We start from the raw sequence: 19298 nt of genomic DNA, 5'->3' as shown, positions 1-19298 counted from the left end.
TTCTTGTATGGGTTCTCGTTGACAGGTGGGTAAGGAGAGCCAGGGTAGTCCGCAGCAGCCTCATTCTTGTATGGGTTCTCGTTGACAGGTGGGTAAGGAGAGCCAGGGTAGTCCGCAGCAGCCTCATTCTTGTATGGGTTCTCGTTGACAGGTGGGTAAGGAGAGCCAGGGTAGTCCGCAGCAGCCTCATTCTTGTATGGGTTCTCGTTGTTGACTGGGGGGTAAGGAGAGCCAGGGTAGTCCGCAGCAGCCTCATTCTTGTATGGGTTCTCGTTGCTGACTGGTGGGGTAAGGAGAGCCAGGGTAGTCCGCAGCAGCCTCTTTCTTGTATGGGTTCTCGTTGTTGACTGGGGGGTAAGGAGAGCTAGGGTAGTCAGAAGCAGCCTCATTCTTGTATGGGTACTCGTTGTTGACTGGTGGGGTAAGGAGAGCCAGGGCAGTCCGCAGCAGCCTCATTCTTGTATGGGTTCTCGTTGTTGACTGGTGGGGTAAGGAGATCCAGGGTAGTCCGCAGCAGCCTCATTCTTGTATGGGTTCTCGTTGACAGGTGGGTAAGGAGAGCCAGGGTAGTCCGCAGCAGCCTCATTCTTGTATGGGTTCTCGTTGACAGGTGGGTAAGGAGAGCCAGGGTAGTCCGCAGCAGCCTCGTTCTTGTATGGGTTCTCGTTGACAGGTGGGTAAGGAGAGCCAGGGTAGTCCGCAGCAGCCTCTTTCTTGTATGCATTCTTGTTGACAGGTGGGTAAGGAGAGCCAGGGTAGTCCGCAGCAGCCTCTTTCTTGTATGGGTTCTCGTTGTTGACTGGGTGGTAAGTAGAGCCAGGGCAGTCCTCAGCAGCGTCCTTCTTGTATGGGTTCTCGTTGTTGACTGGTGGGTTCTCGTTGTTGACTGGTGGGGTAAGGAGAGCCAGGGTAGTCAGAAGCAGCCTCATTCTTGTATGGGTTCTCGTTGTTGACTGGTGGGGTAATGAGATCCAGGGCAGTCCGCAGCAGCCTCATTCTTGTATGGGTTCTCGTTGACTGGTGGGGTAAGGAGAGCCAGGGTAGTCCGCAGCAGCCTCATTCTTGAATGGGTTCTCGTTGTTGACTGGGGGGTAAGGAGAGCCAGGGTAGTCCGCAGCAGCCTCATTCTTGAATGGGTTCTCGTTGTTGACTGGGGGGTAAGGAGAGCCAGGGCAGTCCGCAGCAGCCTCATTCTTGTATGGGTTCTCGTTGTTGACTGGTGGGGTAAGGAGAGCCAGGGTAGTTCGCAGCAGCGTCATTCTTAAATGGGTTCTCGTTGTTGACTGGGGGGTAAGGTGAGCCAGGGCAGTCCGCAGCAGCCTCATTCTTGTATGGGTTCTCGTTGTTGATTGTTGGGGTAAGGAGATCCAGGGTAGTCCTCAGCAGCCTCATTCTTGTATGGGTTCTCGTTGTTGACTGGGGGGTAAGGAGAGCCAGGGTAGTCCTCAGCAGCGTCCTTCTTGTATGGGTTCTCGTTGTTGACTGGTGGGGTAAGGAGAGCCAGGGCAGTCCTCAGCAGCGTCCTTCTTGTATGGGTTCTCGTTGACTGGGGGGTAAGGAGAGCCAGGGCAGTCCTCAGCAGCGTCCTTCTTGTATGGGTTCTCATTGTTGACTGGGGGGTAAGAAGAGCCAGGGTAGTCCGCAGCAGCGTCCTTCTTGTATGGGTTCTCGTTGACTGGGGGGTAAGGAGAGCCAGGGCAGTCCTCAGCAGCGTCCTTCTTGTATGGGTTCTCGTTGTTGACTGGGGGGTAAGGAGAGCCAGGGCAGTCCTCAGCAGCGTCCTTCTTGTATGGGTTCTCGTTGACTGGGGGGTAAGTAGAGCCAGGGCAGTCCTCAGCAGCGTCCTTCTTGTATGGGTTCTCGTTGTTGACTGGGGGGGTAAGGAGATCCAGGGCAGTCCGCAGCAGCCTCATTCTTGTATGGGTTCTCGTTGTTGACTGGTGCGGTAAGGAGAGCCAGGGTAGTTTGCAGCAGCCTCGTTCTTGTACGGGTTCTCGTTGTTGACTGGGGGGTAAGGAGATCCAGGGCAGTCCGCAGCAGCGTCATTCTTGAATGGGTTCTCGTTGTTGACTGGTGGGGTAAGGAGATCCAGGGCAGTCCGCAGCAGCGTCATTCTTGAATGGGTTCTCGTTGTTGACTGGTGTGGTAAGGAGAGCCAGGGCAGTCCGCAGCAGCCTCATTCTTGTATGGGTTCTCGTTGTTGACTGGTGGGGTAATGAGATCCAGGGCAGTCCGCAGCAGCCTCATTCTTGTATGGGTTCTCGTTGACTGGTGGGGTAAGGAGAGCCAGGGTAGTCCCCAGCAGCCTCATTCTTGAATGGGTTCTCGTTGTTGACTGGGGGGTAAGGAGAGCCAGGGTAGTCCGCAGCAGCCTCATTCTTGAATGGGTTCTCGTTGTTGACTGGGGGGTAAGGAGAGCCAGGGCAGTCCGCAGCAGACTCATTCTTGTATTGGTTCTCGTTGTTGACTGGTGGGGTAAGGAGAGCCAGGGTAGTCCGCAGCAGCCTCATTCTTGTATGGGTTCTCGTTGTTGACTGGTGGGGTAAGGAGATCCAGGGCAGTCCGCAGCAGCCTCATTCTTGTATGGGTTCTCGTTGACTGGTGGGGTAAGGAGAGCCAGGGCAGTCCGCAGCAGCCTCATTCTTGTATGAGTTCTTGTTGACTGGTGGGGTAAGGAGATCCAGGGCAGTCCGCAGCAGCCTCATTCTTGTATGAGTTCTCGTTGCTGACTGGTGGGGTAATGAGATCCAGGGCAGTCCGCAGCAGCCTCATTCTTGTACGGGTTCTCGTTGTTGACTGGGGGGTAAGGAGATCCAGGGCAGTCCGCAGCAGCGTCATTCTTGAATGGGTTCTCGTTGTTGACTGGTGTGGTAAGGAGAGCCAGGGCAGTCCGCAGCAGCCTCATTCTTGTATGGGTTCTCGTTGCAGACTGGTGGGGTAAGAAGAGCCAGGGCAGTCCGCAGCAGCGTCCTTCTTGTATGGGTTCTCGTTGTTGACTGGTGGGGTAAGGCAGCAGCCTCATTCTTGTATGGGTTCTCGTTGTTGACTGGTGGGGTAAGGAGAGCCAGGGCAGTCCGCAGCAACCTCATTCTTGTATGGGTTCTCGGTGTTGACTGGTGGGGTAAGGAGATCCAGGGTAGTCCGCATCATACTCATTCTTGTATGGGTTCTCGTTGACAGGTGGGTAAGGAGAGCCAGGGTAGTCCGCAGCAGCCTCATTCTTGTATGGGTTCTCGTTGACAGGTGGGTAAGGAGAGCCAGGGTAGTCCGCAGCAGCCTCATTCTTGTATGGGTTCTCGTTGACAGGTGGGTAAGGAGAGCCAGGGTAGTCCGCAGCAGCCTCATTCTTGTATGGGTTCTCGTTGACAGGTGGGTAAGGAGAGCCAGGGTAGTCCGCAGCAGCCTCATTCTTGTATGGGTTCTCGTTGTTGACTGGGGGGTAAGGAGAGCCAGGGTAGTCCGCAGCAGCCTCATTCTTGTATGGGTTCTCGTTGCTGACTGGTGGGGTAAGGAGAGCCAGGGTAGTCCGCAGCAGCCTCTTTCTTGTATGGGTTCTCGTTGTTGACTGGGGGGTAAGGAGAGCTAGGGTAGTCAGAAGCAGCCTCATTCTTGTATGGGTACTCGTTGTTGACTGGTGGGGTAAGGAGAGCCAGGGCAGTCCGCAGCAGCCTCATTCTTGTATGGGTTCTCGTTGTTGACTGGTGGGGTAAGGAGATCCAGGGTAGTCCGCAGCAGCCTCATTCTTGTATGGGTTCTCGTTGACAGGTGGGTAAGGAGAGCCAGGGTAGTCCGCAGCAGCCTCATTCTTGTATGGGTTCTCGTTGACAGGTGGGTAAGGAGAGCCAGGGTAGTCCGCAGCAGCCTCATTCTTGTATGGGTTCTCGTTGACAGGTGGGTAAGGAGAGCCAGGGTAGTCCGCAGCATCCTCTTTCTTGTATGCATTCTTGTTGACAGGTGGGTAAGGAGAGCCAGGGTAGTCCGCAGCAGCCTCTTTCTTGTATGGGTTCTCGTTGTTGACTGGGTGGTAAGTAGAGCCAGGGCAGTCCTCAGCAGCGTCCTTCTTGTATGGGTTCTCGTTGTTGACTGGTGGGTTCTCGTTGTTGACTGGTGGGGTAAGGAGAGCCAGGGTAGTCAGAAGCAGCCTCATTCTTGTATGGGTTCTCGTTGTTGACTGGGGGGTAAGGAGAGCCAGGGCAGTCCGCAGCAGCCTCATTCTTGTATGGGTTCTTGTTGTTGACTGGTGGGGTAAGGAGAGCCAGGGTAGTTCGCAGCAGCGTCATTCTTGAATGGGTTCTCGTTGTTGACTGGGGGGTAAGGAGATCCAGGGCAGTCCGCAGCAGCCTCATTCTTGTATGGGTTCTCGTTGTTGACTGGTGGGGTAAGGAGAGCCAGGGTAGTTCGCAGCAGCGTCATTCTTGAATGGGTTCTCGTTGTTGACTGGGGGGTAAGGTGAGCCAGGGCAGTCCGCAGGAGCCTCATTCTTGTATGGGTTCTCGTTGTTGATTGTTGGGGTAAGGAGATCCAGGGTAGTCCTCAGCAGCCTCATTCTTGTATGGGTTCTCGTTGTTGACTGGGGGGTAAGGAGAGCCAGGGTAGTCCTCAGCAGCGTCCTTCTTGTATGGGTTCTCGTTGTTGACTGGTGGGGTAAGGAGAGCCAGGGCAGTCCTCAGCAGCGTCCTTCTTGTATGGGTTCTCGTTGACTGGGGGGTAAGGAGAGCCAGGGCAGTCCTCAGCAGCGTCCTTCTTGTATGGGTTCTCATTGTTGACTGGGGGGTAAGAAGAGCCAGGGTAGTCCGCAGCAGCGTCCTTCTTGTATGGGTTCTCGTTGACTGGGGGGTAAGGAGAGCCAGGGCAGTCCTCAGCAGCGTCCTTCTTGTATGGGTTCTCGTTGTTGACTGGGGGGTAAGGAGAGCCAGGGCAGTCCTCAGCAGCGTCCTTCTTGTATGGGTTCTCGTTGACTGGGGGGTAAGTAGAGCCAGGGCAGTCCTCAGCAGCGTCCTTCTTGTATGGGTTCTCGTTGTTGACTGGTGGGTTCTCGTTGTTGACTGGTGGGGTAAGGAGAGCCAGGGTAGTTCGCAGCAGCGTCATTCTTGAATGGGTTCTCGTTGTTGACTGGGGGGTAAGGTGAGCCAGGGCAGTCCGCAGCAGCCTCATTCTTGTATGGGTTCTCGTTGTTGATTGTTGGGGTAAGGAGATCCAGGGTAGTCCTCAGCAGCCTCATTCTTGTATGGGTTCTCGTTGTTGACTGGCGGGTAAGGAGAGCCAGGGTAGTCCTCAGCAGCGTCCTTCTTGTATGGGTTCTCGTTGTTGACTGGTGGGGTAAGGAGAGCCAGGGCAGTCCTCAGCAGCGTCCTTCTTGTATGGGTTCTCGTTGACTGGGGGGTAAGGAGAGCCAGGGCAGTCCTCAGCAGCGTCCTTCTTGTATGGGTTCTCATTGTTGACTGGGGGGTAAGAAGAGCCAGGGTAGTCCGCAGCAGCGTCCTTCTTGTATGGGTTCTCGTTGACTGGGGGGTAAGGAGAGCCAGGGCAGTCCTCAGCAGCGTCCTTCTTGTATGGGTTCTCGTTGTTGACTGGGGGGTAAGGAGAGCCAGGGCAGTCCTCAGCAGCGTCCTTCTTGTATGGGTTCTCGTTGACTGGGGGGTAAGTAGAGCCAGGGCAGTCCTCAGCAGCGTCCTTCTTGTATGGGTTCTCGTTGTTGACTGGGGGGTAAGGAGAGCCAGGGCAGTCCTCAGCAGCGTCCTTCTTGTATGGGTTCTCGTTGACTGGGGGGTAAGTAGAGCCAGGGCAGTCCTCAGCAGCGTCCTTCTTGTATGGGTTCTCGTTGTTGACTGGTGGGGTAAGGAGAGCCAGGGTAGTCTGCAGCAGCGTCCTTCTTGTATGGGTTCTCGTTGTTGACTGGGGGGTAAGGAGAGCCAGGGCAGCTGATGTTACCGAAGAGAGTAGCCATCGATGTGGAAGGAGAGGCGAGGTAGAGGGAGCGAGGCGCAGCACATGTGATAGGCGGGATGTATGGAGAAACAGGGGGTAGAGGCAGCGAGCTGCAACATGTTACTGAGGAGAGAAGTCCTATGCAAGAGAGATGTGAGGTACGTGCAGTCATGTGTGGCACATGCTACAAAGACTAATGAGGGTTGTGAGAGGGGAGGAAAGGAAGGGGCAGCCGCATTAAGCAGAGGCCACTGAGGGGAATTGTCGGGTTTGTGGGGAGAGGACAGTTAGGCACAGCCAGGTGTAGCACATGTTAAGGATAGTAGTCCGATGTCTGAGGAGAGATCTGGTAGAAGGGAGCAGCACTCTTCAATGAGAACAGTTGGAATGTATGAGAAGCAAGGTAGGCTCAGGTAAGAGCAGGAGACGTTACTGAGTAGAACAGTGAGGAGATGTGTGAGAGGCATAGCCATGAACATGACACATGACTTATGGAAGATGGGGACTGACGTATGAAGAGAAGGGCGAGATTGACAGACGTGCACAGCATGCTTGGAACGGATAATTCACATGTAGTGATAGGGGACATAGGGATGCTGGCAGGGGTCATTGCTGAGGTTGGTGGATTTAGAGGAGTCAGCTAAATATTTTACAAGAAATTTCCTTTTACCTTTTAGGAAAAGCAGCGAGGAGCTAAAGCAGCAAAACTCCGAGCTGTCCGAAAAACTCAGTGCAATGGCATCTGAAAATGGGGCACAGAAATCGGAAATTCAGGATCTCCACAAGAAACTGGAAATGGCCGAACTCGTTGTGCAGCAGGTCAGCGATTCCTGGAATAGAAGCAACTTTCTAAAGGTTACCTCTACAGGCTCACAGATATCTGTCCTACAGGTCAAAAAGAGCATAAGGTGTTCTGTGGTTGGGCTAGGCATGGTCTCCAGAGGGCTACCTCTACCGGTCCACCTTCCCTACATATCTTTATATCTGCCCTACTTCTCTTCAAACACATCGATATCAGTCCTGCATGATGAGAGAGCAGCATGCCTGTTGTGGTTAGAATATGTATTCCCTCCTTGCAGTCATCTATACAGTCTGAAGGATATCGGTTCTACATGACGCGCGGATCAGCAGGTCTGCTGTGGTTAGAATATGTATTCCCTCCTGGCAGTCATCTCTACAGTCTGAAGGATATCGGTTCTACATGACGCGCGGAGCAGCAGGTCTGCTGTGGTTGGGGTAGGCATCGCCTTCTGAAGGTTACCTCTGTCGGCCCACGTATATCTGTCCTACCCGTACAGCCCCATGGATATCCATCTTGCATGTCTCGCAGAGAAGCAACTCTCCTGTGGGTAGAGTAGGTGTTCCCTCCTTGTAGTCACCTGTACAGGCCCACAGATATCTGTCTTATGGGACTCAGAGCAGCAGATCTTCTGTAGTTAGGAAACGCTTTGTCTCCTGGTGCTAAACTCTGCAGCCCCATGGGTATCTGTCTTGCATGACTCGCTTTTGGTATAGATATTGCTTCCTTGCCGTTACCTCTAAAGGTTGATGGTTATACGTCTATTTGGACTGGCCCACAGCTATCTGTCTTCCATGACTTACAGAGCAGCAGGGCTGCAGTGGTGAGATAGGCATTGCCTCTTGGTGTGGTTACCCTTGCAGTGCGATAGACCTCAACTGTGCAGGATTCATAGAGGGTCGCCTCTCGTCAGGAAAAGAGCGTTAACCATACAGAAGCACAGAGATCTCGCCTGCAGAGTCCAAGGGCGGCGAGTCAGGCTGGCCTCTGAGGGTGAGGATACTGTGACTTCTCGCTCTCATGCTGAATTGCCAATGTAGTAGGTCGTGGTGGGTTGTGAGAAGGTGTTGGCAGATGTGGAGTGGGACTGTACTCTGTGGTGTGTTGTATACTGGATTTTCCTTCAAGCAGATCAGGCAGGACTGCAGATGGGTCAGCACTTGTTGCTGTAGAGTGCTCCGCAGATAACCAAGAAAGAACCTTAAGCTGCTGTATTATTGCTGAATGAACCAGTTGAAGTGCAGGACATTCAGGTGTCCTGCATCACCGTTTGGGCGATTAAAGGGATGTTGGGTTGCCTATTTCAAGTCTGTGATTGGCTGTTGAAGGGGCAGCATTGTTACGGGGGTGTCTTTCTCCTTTACTGCTAAAGGTACTGGGTCTTTGTCCTGCTGAAGCAGCAGCAGTGCAGCATCTTTGTTGGGCTCCAGGGGCGTGAAAGGCAAAGGATGGGACAGGGAGGATCAGTCATTCTTGGATGCTACAATGTCTGTGTTCTGCTCAACCTACAGTGCAGTGGATTCCGAAAGGATGGAGGCAAACGGCTAGGGGATTATGTCTGGATGTTGAGGGTTGAGGCTGCTGTTAGTGGTGGGTTTTTGCTCGTGTCGCGTGAGGGTCTGAAGACACGGGTGGTCTGTGAGGTGTATTGTCTGTCAGGCAGGGGAATCAATCAATCAATCATGACGCTTGTATAGCGCGCTACTCACCCGGAAGGGTCTCAAGGCGCTGGAGTGGGGAGGGGAATGTTACTGCTTGAAGAGCCAGGTCTTGAGTTGCTTCCTGAAGGAGAGATGGTCCTGGGTTAGCCGGAGGTGGATGGGGAGGGAGTTCCATAACCTGGCTGCCAGGTAGGAGAAGGATCTTCCACCGGCGGTGACTCTGCGGATGCGTGGAACGGCGGCAAGGGCGAGGCTGGTCGACCGTAGCTGGTGGGTGGGCGTGTAGAAGGGGGTTGGGGAAGGCACTGGTGAGTCTTGGAGTTAGGGTGTTCTAAGAGGCTCCATTTCTGTCACGGGGAGAAGGGGAATGAAAAAAGTCAGCCTCTACCAAGAAAAGATACATGTATAGAACCTCTTTCTGCCTCTTTTTGTTTTTTGAGAGTTCAGGAATAGAAAAGTACATTTACATTGTGTCTGTGAATTAATTCTATATGCTGGTTTCTCCTTATTGTCCCCTGGGTGAGCCTCCTAGTGCAAAGGTGCGCTCGGACATGGACTACGTTGTAATGAACAATTATATCTGACTTTACTTCCATTCTTCTATACTTAAAATAGTTTTCTAGTCAGTCCGGAGTCCTGGATGCCAATCAGCAGCTTCAGCAAACACTGGAAGAGCAAGCACGCCTGGCATCGCAAGTGACACAGGTACATGTTCATAGCACTCGCTGTAATATACGGTGCATCAATACGGGGATGCTGCAATGTACACCAGAGACACTACATCACCAAAACAATGGCACCCTGCATGTAAGAAAAACACACTTTGCCACAAGGATCCCTATCCTGCAGCGTGGTAAGAGTAACCACGCAGGAACACACACAGCATTGCAGGGAATCTCTTCATACCTTGGGAAGTGACATAACAAGCAAGGGGTCTGAGCATGCAGTGTAGGCGCAGGCACCTCTCAAAAGTGACCTGCAGCGCGTATTACGGGAGCAGGGATGATTTAAAGAATCTAATGGTAGCAGACACATCAGGAAAGAGTTAAGCAAAAAATGGCAACAGGCATGTCAACAGAGGTGCATTGCAGGAACAAGCACAGCACTAAAGGATTCCCAGTATGCCCTCAGGGATGAGATTCATCAACAGAGGGATCGAATGTGCACTGCAGTAACAAACACCACACTAATGGATCCCCGGCATGCATTGAAGGAACAAGCACACTGATAAAAACATAGCTCGTAGTTCCTTGTGTTAGCTGTGGCGTCCCTAATCACTGCTGGCATCCAAGGAAACACGCCGTTGTAGATTTGCATTTTCCATAATAGGAGTGTGACTACTACTTGTAGTTTGCATATGCTGTTCGGTAAAAAAGCTGGACTGGCTGAAGGTGTCACAGATCACATAGGCTCACTTGAAAGCTAAAGAAAACCAATCTGCACCTTAAGAGCGCATGCAGCCATGAAACTGCACCTGCATGTTTTATAGGAGCAGGCACAGGACTTCTCTAACTTTGAGGAAGGCCTAGCCTCTCGGAGCTCCTGTCTTGGCCTAAGATTTTTGAAATTCTCTCTTTACAATGTGACTTTTGTTAATAGTGGTGCTCGTATGTCGACCTTTTCGCCTTTCTGTAAGTACTCAGGGAACTTTGATTTAATCAGAGCTTTTGTTTCAGTTTGACGAAACAGTATTGTGGTCAAGCTATCCACCTGGTGTTTTCCTTTATGGTATGGTTATCTATAATGATTTCTATTTGTTCTCAAACAGTTGTCAGAATCTCTGCATCTTCTTCGCGCTGAGAGGGATCAGTATGTGGAAAAGCTGAGAGAGGAGGGTGGCATCTGGCAAGCGAGGGTGCAGCAGCTTTCTGAGCAGGTAAGAGGGTGTCCTAGTGAGTTGAAGAATGTATGGTTGGGGGCAGTTAAGAAGCAACACCCGTCTGTGGATGGCTCAAGATGTATTCTGTGTGGTTTCTATGAGTGAGAGTAGATGGGAGACATGAGAGGGTACAGGAGCCTGGGAGTGTTAAGGGCTAATGAGTTTGCAGCAGTTTATCAGTAGGAGCTAACAGACAGTGTAGCGCGAGGCAGGCAGGCACCACGAGTCTGAGTAACTGAGGACTGTGCCCATGTGATACCTATTAGTGAGACTAAAAAGGTGACATGAGGGTCTACAAGAGCTTTGGAGTGGGTGGGCTCAGTCAGGGATGTCCTGATGGGCTGCATTAGCCTATCAGTCGGTCTTAACATAGGCTCTGCAGGGGGGAAGCTAGTTCCAGGAGTCTAGTAGTACTGGGCAGTCTGGTTTGGGATGTTAGGCTAATGAATATTGTTTTTTGTGTAGTATGTCTGAATGGACTCGGGCTGTGTGGCATTCCCAATAAGTAAGGGGAGTCTTAGTTGAAGTGGACAAGGGGGTAGGGTGATCACCTCCATGTCATTTCAGACATATTCTGGCCCTGACCTTTTTTATGACAAAATAGCATTTTGGGCATTCTAGTCACTGCTTGAGACCGTGAACTATGATGCATTTGATGGCAGCGATTTGTGGGTTGAAAGGCGAGGAGTCCGTGATGACAGGGAGTGCATTGATCACCCTTGAAAAGGGCACAGAGGCTGGTTGTAGAGCTGTAGGACCGTAAAAGAAGTGGTGGCCGAGAATAGACAGACGTTTTATGGATGGTGCTTGAAGTAGGTGAACGAGGATTGGCCTGACTGTTTGTACAGGAACCTTGGACTCCTGAGTCGTGTTTGTGTTACTGATGTTTGTACAGGAACCTTGGACTCCGGAGTCGTGTGTTTGTGTTACTGATGTTTGTACAGGAACCTTGTGTAGGAAGGTAGATACCTGACTATGGTTACCCCCGACTTTTTGGGTTGTTGTTTTGATGGTTTTCCGACTTAGTTGACCTGGGGCCCTGCCAATCAGGACCCCAGGCCTGCTGCTCTCTCTAAAATGGATTCCATGTACCTTAGGTACATTTCCAATTGGAACTGGGCCACCCTGTCAGACCCTGTAACTCAGGGCATCGGTGTACCCAGGGCCTACCAGGGGCTGAAGCATGTATTATGCCACCCCTGGCTGGCCACCTAAATCTGACACAACTGGCTGCACGACAGCTGGGGCCACGTGGCGTACTCGCCTGTTGCTGTAGGTGTAGTATCCCTATACCTAACCTTAAAATGGACACCCGAGTTCCTCTCAGTCACTCCTATGGCAGGCCTTAACAATCCTGAAGGCAGAGTGCATGGAACCGTGTGAATTGGGCTCTGGCACGAGCCGAGCCCGGTTGCAGCTTGCGGAACCAAGACCCAATGGCTGTTCCATGATAACGCGTATCATATCGGTAACTTCGGTATCGCGTTATCAAGACATGTCGAGTAAGGTGTCATACGAATCGGGATGCTGCCCCCTCACCAATTCTGGCGACGAGGTTAGCATTCCGCCCTTCTAGAGGGACACGACACGACATGTACGTAACTGTGAACCCCGGTTAAAGTTAACTGAAGCCTCAGCTCCACAAAATGGACGCTGCCACCACAGACACAAGTCTGACCTCCTGCTGCTGGGAGTCCTTCCAGCGAGGAGAGCTTGGACAAAGGGTTTCCTGTCAAGGGCGTTGTTCGCACTGTCCCAGACAGGGTTTGTGTATTCTGGGTAGGTAGGGCTTTGCAAGAAGGTGACTGCGGAGTGGCACCCCGGTGCTCACTACGCATCTGCCGGCTAGAACCAGTTCCAGGGGCGCACAGCCCCTGACCTGGGGAAAGTCCAGCAGGGGGAGAGGGGTGTAACTACCCCCCTTCCTGGTCCCACCCTTAGGGCAGGACCTAGTCATGTACCCACCCCTTTCTTTAGGATAAAGGCCGGAGCGGGGACCCTTCCAAATTAGATCATCTTTGAATCAAGAATACTTTCTACGAAAGGACTTCGAGACTCTTCTCAAGATTTCTCCCTTGTGGCTAAGGAGTAGTCACCCTGCATCCGCAGGCACCATCTAAGAACTCTGCGGTTTGCTGCAAGTCCTTCCTCAAGGATCCGACGGCCCAGCTCGACGAGAACCGGCTTCCCTGGCACCTCTGACCTCTACCCACGTCGTCAGCTCAGCTGAGATCTGTGGGTGCGACGAGACCTCGAGGGACCGGCCATCATCAAAACCTGCACGCTTTCTTAACCAGCACGATCATCGAAGCAATTCTCTGGTGAGTGCTCTGGGGTCCGAGAAGCCCCGACCCTGAGTAGCTCCAGCACCGAAGTGCAGTCTCCCAGCATCTCCACGATCTGCGTGGGGCCCTTCTGCTCGCTGCTCAGCACGTTGTCTGGTCACTAGCCGCTGGCTTGTGCCCTTCTTCGACGACATCCGACAACCAACGCTGCTGGTCTGGTTGCTCCAGATCGGCCCTTGCTCCCTTTTTCGAGAGGAGCACCCCGGACCCTCCTGGTCCACTCAAGACGCCATTTTAGGCCCACCACGTGGCCTGAAATCTGCCAAGGCTTGTTGCCCCAATCCTGGGCCCAGCGACGCCGACAGCATCAACCTTCGTGGGACAGCTCGCACCTCCATCCTGGTCGCCTACAACGCCTCCTGGTCCGTGAGACTGCAGAGCCTAGCGTCGCCCACTCACCTAGTCGAGGTGACGGCCATCCGGTGCCTTCCTGGTACCCTCTGACTACTGGTTAGTAGTACGAACTTGGTCCCCTCTGCTTTCAGGTATCAACGATCACTGATCCAGGCTTGGATCTCTACGAACTATTAATCACTGGTCGCCGGCCAGCAACTCCTTTTCTTCCGGCTCCTGGCTCGTCAGCGAAGACCCCCGACGCCTGTAAGACTTGTGCAGCCGCAGCCCTCGTGGCTAGGTAACTTCGGCATTTCGGTGCCTGCATAGCCTCCTTACTCTAGGGTCCCGAGTCCCTCGCTTCCGACTTGCCTTATCGGGTCCGCCCAAGACCACTAAACTTTCCGTGCCCTCGGGCACTTGTTTTAATTGTGCACTTGAAGTATTTTCTAAGAGCTTTGGTTCTGTGCTTAGTACCCTGTCCTCATAAAGAGTACAGGGCTGTTGTGATTCTAATAAATATACTGTTTATTTTCATAACACTTGTGTGGTGTCCTTTCACTTGGTGTTCAAGGGGTATGTGATGGTATTACAGCTGGCTTAACACGCCCTCTAGAGTTTAGCCCGAAGACTGCTCGTATCCACGCTACTAGGATAGCTGGTCTAAGGTTGACTTACAACCAATCACCATAAGGGTCGTTTGGAACGATACATAGTGGTCGCTAGAATAGCGAACGCTGCATATCGGGCCAACTTCTCACACCTTGGACTCCTGAGTCGTGTGTTTGTGTTACTGATGTTTGTACAGGAACCTTTGTCTCCTGAGTCGTGTGTTTGTGTTACTGATGTTTGTACAGGAACCTTGGACTCCTGAGTCGTGTTTGTGTTACTGATGTTTGTTCAGGAACCTTGACCGCCTGAGTCGTGTGTTTGTGTTACTGATGTTTGTACAGGAACCTTGGACTCCTGAGTCGTGTGTTTGTGTTACTGATGTTTGTACAGGAACCTTGGACTCCTGAGTCGTGTGTTTGTGTTACTGATGTTTGTACAGGAACCTTGGACTCCTGAGTCGTGTGTTTGTGTTACTGATGTTTGTACAGGAACCTTGGACTCCTGAGTCGTGTTTGTGTTACTGATGTTTGTTCAGGAACCTTGGACTTCTGAGTCGTGTGTTTGTGTTACTGATGTTTGTACAGGAACCTTGGACTTCTGAGTCGTGTGTTTGTGTTACTGATGTTTGTACAGGAACCTTGGATTCCTGAGTCGTGTGTTTGTGTTACTGATGTTTGTACAGGAACCTTGGACTCCTGAGTCGTGTGTTTGTGTTACTGATGTTTGTACAGGAACCTTGGACTCCTGAGTCGTGTGTTTGTGTTACTGATGTTTGTACAGGAACCTTGGACTCCTGAGTCGTGTGTTTGTGTTACTGATGTTTGTACAGGAACCTTGACCTCCTGAGTCGTGTGTTTGTGTTACTGATGTTTGTACAGGAACCTTGGACTCCTGAGTCATGTGTTTGTGTTACTGATGTTTGTACAGGATCTTGGACTCCTGAGTTGTGTGTTTGTGTTACTGATGTTTGTACAGGAACCTTGGACTCCTGAGTCGTGCGTTTGTGTTACTGATGTTTGTACAGGATCTTGGACTCCTGAGTCGTGTGTTTGTGTTACTGATGTTTGTACAGGAACCTTGGACTCCTGAGTCGTGTGTTTGTGTTACTGATGTTTGTACAGGAACCTTGACCTCCTGAGCCGTGTGTTTGTGTTACTGATGTTTGTACAGGAACCTTGACCTCCTGAGTCATGTGTTTGTGTTACTGATGTTTGTACAGGAACCTTGGACTCCTGAGTCGTGTGTTTGTGTTACTGATGTTTGTACAGGAACCTTGGACTCCTGAGTCGTGTGTTTGTGTTACTGATGTTTGTACAGGAACCTTGGACTCCTGAGTCGTGTGTTTGTGTTACTGATGTTTGTACAGGAACCTTGAACTCCTGAGTCGTGTGTTTGTGTTACTGATGTTTGTACAGGAACCTTGAACTCCTGAGTCGTGTGTTTGTGTTACTGATGTTTGTACAGGAACCTTGGACTCCTGAGTCGTGCGTTTGTGTTACTGATGTTTGTACAGGAACCTTGGACTCCTGAGTCGTGTGTTTGTGTTACTGATGTTTGTTCAGGAACCTTGACCGCCTGAGTCGTGTGTTTGTGTTACTGATGTTTGTACAGGAACCTTTGTCTCCTGAGTCGTGTGTTTGTGTTACTGATGTTTGTACAGGAACCTTGGACTCCTGAGTCGTGTTTGTGTTACTGATGTTTGTTCAGGAACCTTGGACTCCTGAGTCGTGTGTTTGTGTTACTGATGTTTGTACAGGAACCTTGGACTCCTGAGCCGTGTGTTTGTGTTACTGATGTTTGTACAGGAACCTTGGACTCCTGAGTCGTGTGTTTGTGTTACTGATGTTTGTACAGGAACCTTGGACTCCTGAGTCGTGTGTTTGTGTTACTGATGTTTGTACAGGAACCTTGGACTCCTGAGTCGTGTGTTTGTGTTACTGATGTTTGTACAGGAACCTTGACCTCCTGAGTCGTGTGTTTGTGTTACTGATGTTTGTACAGGAACCTTGGACTCCTGAGTCATGTGTTTGTGTTACTGATGTTTGTACAGGATCTTGGACTCCTGAGTCGTGTGTTTGTGTTACTGATGTTTGGACAGGAACCTTGGACTCCTGAGTCGTGTGTTTGTGTTACTGATGTTTGTACAGGATCTTGGACTCCTGAGTCGTGTGTTTGTGTTACTGATGTTTGTACAGGAACCTTGGACTCCTGAGTCGTGTGTTTGTGTTACTGATGTTTGTACAGGAACCTTGACCTCCTGAGCCGTGTGTTTGTGTTACTGATGTTTGTACAGGAACCTTGACCTCCTGAGTCGTGTGTTTGTGTTACTGATGTTTGTACAGGAACCTTGGACTCCTGAGCCGTGTGTATGTGTTACTGATGTTTGTACAGGAACCTTGACCTCCTGAGTCGTGTGTTTGTGTTACTGATGTTTGTACAGGAACCTTGGACTCCTGAGTCGTGTGTTTGTGTTACTGATGTTTGTACAGGAACCTTGGACTCCTGAGTCGTGTGTTTGTGTTACTGATGTTTGTACAGGAACCTTGGACTCCTGAGTCGTGTTTGTGTTACTGATGTTTGTACAGGAACCTTGGACTCCTGAGTCGTGCGTTTGTGTTACTGATGTTTGTACAGGAACCTTGGACTACTGAGTCGTGTTTGTGTTACTGATGTTTGTACAGGAACCTTGGACTCCTGAGTCGTGTGTTTGTGTTACTGACGTTTGTACAGGAACCTTGGACTCCTGAGTCGTGTTTGTGTTACTGATGTTTGTACAGGATCTTGGACTCCTGAGTCGTGTGTTTGTGTTACTGATGTTTGTACAGGAACCTTGGACTCCTGAGTCGTGTGTTTGTGTTACTGATGTTTGTACAGGAACCTTGGACTCCTGAGTCGTGTGTTTGTGTTACTGATGTTTGTACAGGAACCTTGGACTCCTGAGTCGTGTGTTTGTGTTACTGATGTTTGTACAGGAACCTTGGACTCCTGAGTCGTGTTTGTGTTACTGATGTTTGTACAGGAACCTTGACCTCCTGAGTCGTGTGTTTGTGTTACTGATGTTTGTACAGGAACCTTGGACTCCTGAGCCGTGTGTATGTGTTACTGATGTTTGTACAGGAACCTTGACCTCCTGAGTCGTGTGTTTGTGTTACTGATGTTTGTACAGGAACCTTGGACTCCTGAATCGTGTGTTTGTGTTACTGATGTTTGTACAGGAACCTTGGACTCCTGAGTCGTGTGTTTGTGTTACTGATGTTTGTACAGGAACCTTGGACTCCTGAGTCGTGTTTGTGTTACTGATGTTTGTTCAGGAACCTTGGACTCCTGAGTCGTGTTTGTGTTACTGATGTTTGTACAGGAACCTTGGACTCCTGAGTCGTGTGTTTGTGTTACTGATGTTTGTACAGGAACCTTGGACTCCTGAGTCGTGTGTTTGTGTTACTGATGTTTGTACAGGAACCTTTGTCTCCTGAGTCGTGTGTTTGTGTTACTGATGTTTGTACAGGAGCCTTGGACTCCTGAGTTGTGTGTTTGTGTTACTGATGTTTGTTCAGGAACCTTGGACTCCTGAGTCGTGTGTTTGTGTTACTGATGTTTGTACAGGAACCTTGGACTCCTGAGTACTGTGCTCAGTGTTACCGATGCTTATATTAGAGGCTGTTCCTGTGTGCTGCGATCCATTAGAAGTATGTGAAGTTTATTGATAAAAGTGACGCAGTATGAGTGGAGTCCTGAAGTCCTAAACCGGGGCCTGTGCGTGGACTGTTAGACTGTTTGGATAGCAGAAATGTTCAAACAAAACCAAGGGGTTTAACAATGTTTCTAGAAGCTTTCTGTCTGATTCAGTTGATGTCAAATCTAGTACCGAGCAAATATTGTGTATGGCATTGAAATTGTGAGGGCTAAAGGCATCTTCCACATAACATGAAGGATGACCTACATGTAGCCTGCATGAGATCACCTGCAACTACTCCAGTATTGGGGTATCTTTCATAGATTCACTTGCTTGAATCATCACCCGTCGTTGGTGGGAGTCCCTTGGTACATTTCACAGCAGCAATCAACATAGATTACAATGGCATTAAGACACTGAATTTAGCAGGTAATCCATTTTATTTAAAAATAACTAAACTCAAGCCAATTAGGCGACGGCACCATTAGAACACTCCCAAAAGAGGCATTTTTGCTCAGATTTTCACCACACGTTGTGTGAGAGGGAGTCTCCCTGAGCTCTGCTCAGTTCTTCTGATTTGATTATTTCCAAATTGCTTTGATTGTTTTCCAGTATGTCAGAACTTGTGAAGAAAGGACTCTTTAGACCTTGTGGCACCTGCAGTAGGAAAAGTGTTTTCGCGAACATCCCCATACATGCATTTACTTCCTTCACCCCACCCCCAAGGTGAGAGACTGTCAAATCTGCAGGACTTTTTCCACTAAAACCCTTGAAGACCGTGAGTGAAGACTTTTGGTCTGGTTACAGAAATTAAAAGCAAAAACTGCTGTTGTTTCTGATTAGGAGAGTAGTGAGTGTTCTACTTCCTCACAAACATCCAGGAAGAGAGAGAGCTCACACCATAAGTCACCTCAGAGAATCAAAAAAGGGCAACAACCAACCCGCTGCCTCAAAGGGTTACTTCAGAGGGGGTTACAGAGGCAACAAAGGCAAAGGTAGAGGCCAGAGGGTCAAATACACGCACCTCCCCCTCCGACACAAAGGAGTGACTTCCCTACACCCGCCCCTCCCTGATCATTTAACGCCTGTCGAGGCGACTTTCAGATTTCCTACCCGTCTGGCAGTCCATAACAACAGACAAGTGGGTACTGGGAATTATCCGTTCTGGTTACTGCCTGTTCACCAACAATCCTCAAGGTCACACAAAAACTCACCGGATACACCACAAACAAGGTTTAGGCTCTCCTTCTAAAAGGGGCTATAGAGCCTGTACTAACACAACACCACGGGTCGGGCGTGTACTCCTTTACTTTCTAATACCGAAAAAGGATTGTTCTCTCAGACCAATAAAAGTCCTCAGAGAAATAAATCTTTACATATAGTCAGATCATTTTCACAAAGCAACACAGCAACAAGTACTACCACTTCTGAAAAAGGCCGACTTTCTGTCTACTCTAGACTTAAAAGACACCTATTTCCATATTCCAATCCATCCTGCTCATCGCAAATTTCTCAGATTTGTGAAAGCGGGTCCTCATTACCAGTTCAAGGAGTCACCTGTTCAGAGTCACCAACTGCCCCCAGAGTCTTCACAAAGTGTCTGGCGGTAGTCGCTGCTCACCTGAGAAGACAACACATCCATGTCTTCCCCAACTTGGATGACTGGCTCATCAAAGCCAGTACGTATCCAAAACGCCTCCAGCACACTCGCAGAATAATTCAGTTAGTACATCAACTGAGGTTCACAGTGAATGTGCTAAAATCACATCTACAACCTGCCAATACTCAAAACTACCTAGGAGCCACCTTAAATACTCCAAAGGCTCTGGCCTTTCCCAACGCAGCCTGAATTCGCAACATTCAGGCTTTAGTTCTCCAGTTTCAATCAAATCACTTGCTTCCAGCTCACGTGTATATGCAACTACTAGAAATGATGGCATCTTGTATCCTGATCATCCCCAATTCCAGGCTGCACATGTGACCCCTTCAAGAATGCTTAGCGAATCAGTGGAACCAATCACAGGGTCTGTTAACCGATCTAGTGTTGGTAAGCGGCCGTACTCATTGC

At 50.3% G+C, this 19298-nt stretch overlaps 1 protein-coding gene across 10 annotated transcripts in view; it reads left to right on the top strand.

The window, feature by feature from the left end:
• Window positions 1–19298, top strand: part of GOLGA2 (golgin A2) — a 375277-nt gene that overhangs the window by 191681 nt on the left and 164298 nt on the right. For all 10 annotated transcript variants that reach the window (XM_086924918.1, XM_086924916.1, XM_086924923.1 and 7 more), the window contains 3 exons: window positions 6606–6747; window positions 9004–9093; window positions 10157–10264. In XM_086924918.1, coding sequence (XP_086781044.1) covers window positions 6606–6747; window positions 9004–9093; window positions 10157–10264 — 340 coding nt within the window. The remainder of the gene's footprint in view (window positions 1–6605; window positions 6748–9003; window positions 9094–10156; window positions 10265–19298) is intronic.

The sequence above is a fragment of the Lissotriton vulgaris genome, chromosome 5, assembly GCF_964263255.1.
Source record: "Lissotriton vulgaris chromosome 5, aLisVul1.2, whole genome shotgun sequence".
Classification (NCBI taxonomy): Eukaryota; Metazoa; Chordata; class Amphibia; order Caudata; family Salamandridae; genus Lissotriton; species Lissotriton vulgaris.
The sequence above is the reverse complement of the archived record's forward strand: the minus strand, read 5'-3'. Positions and strand labels throughout refer to the sequence as shown.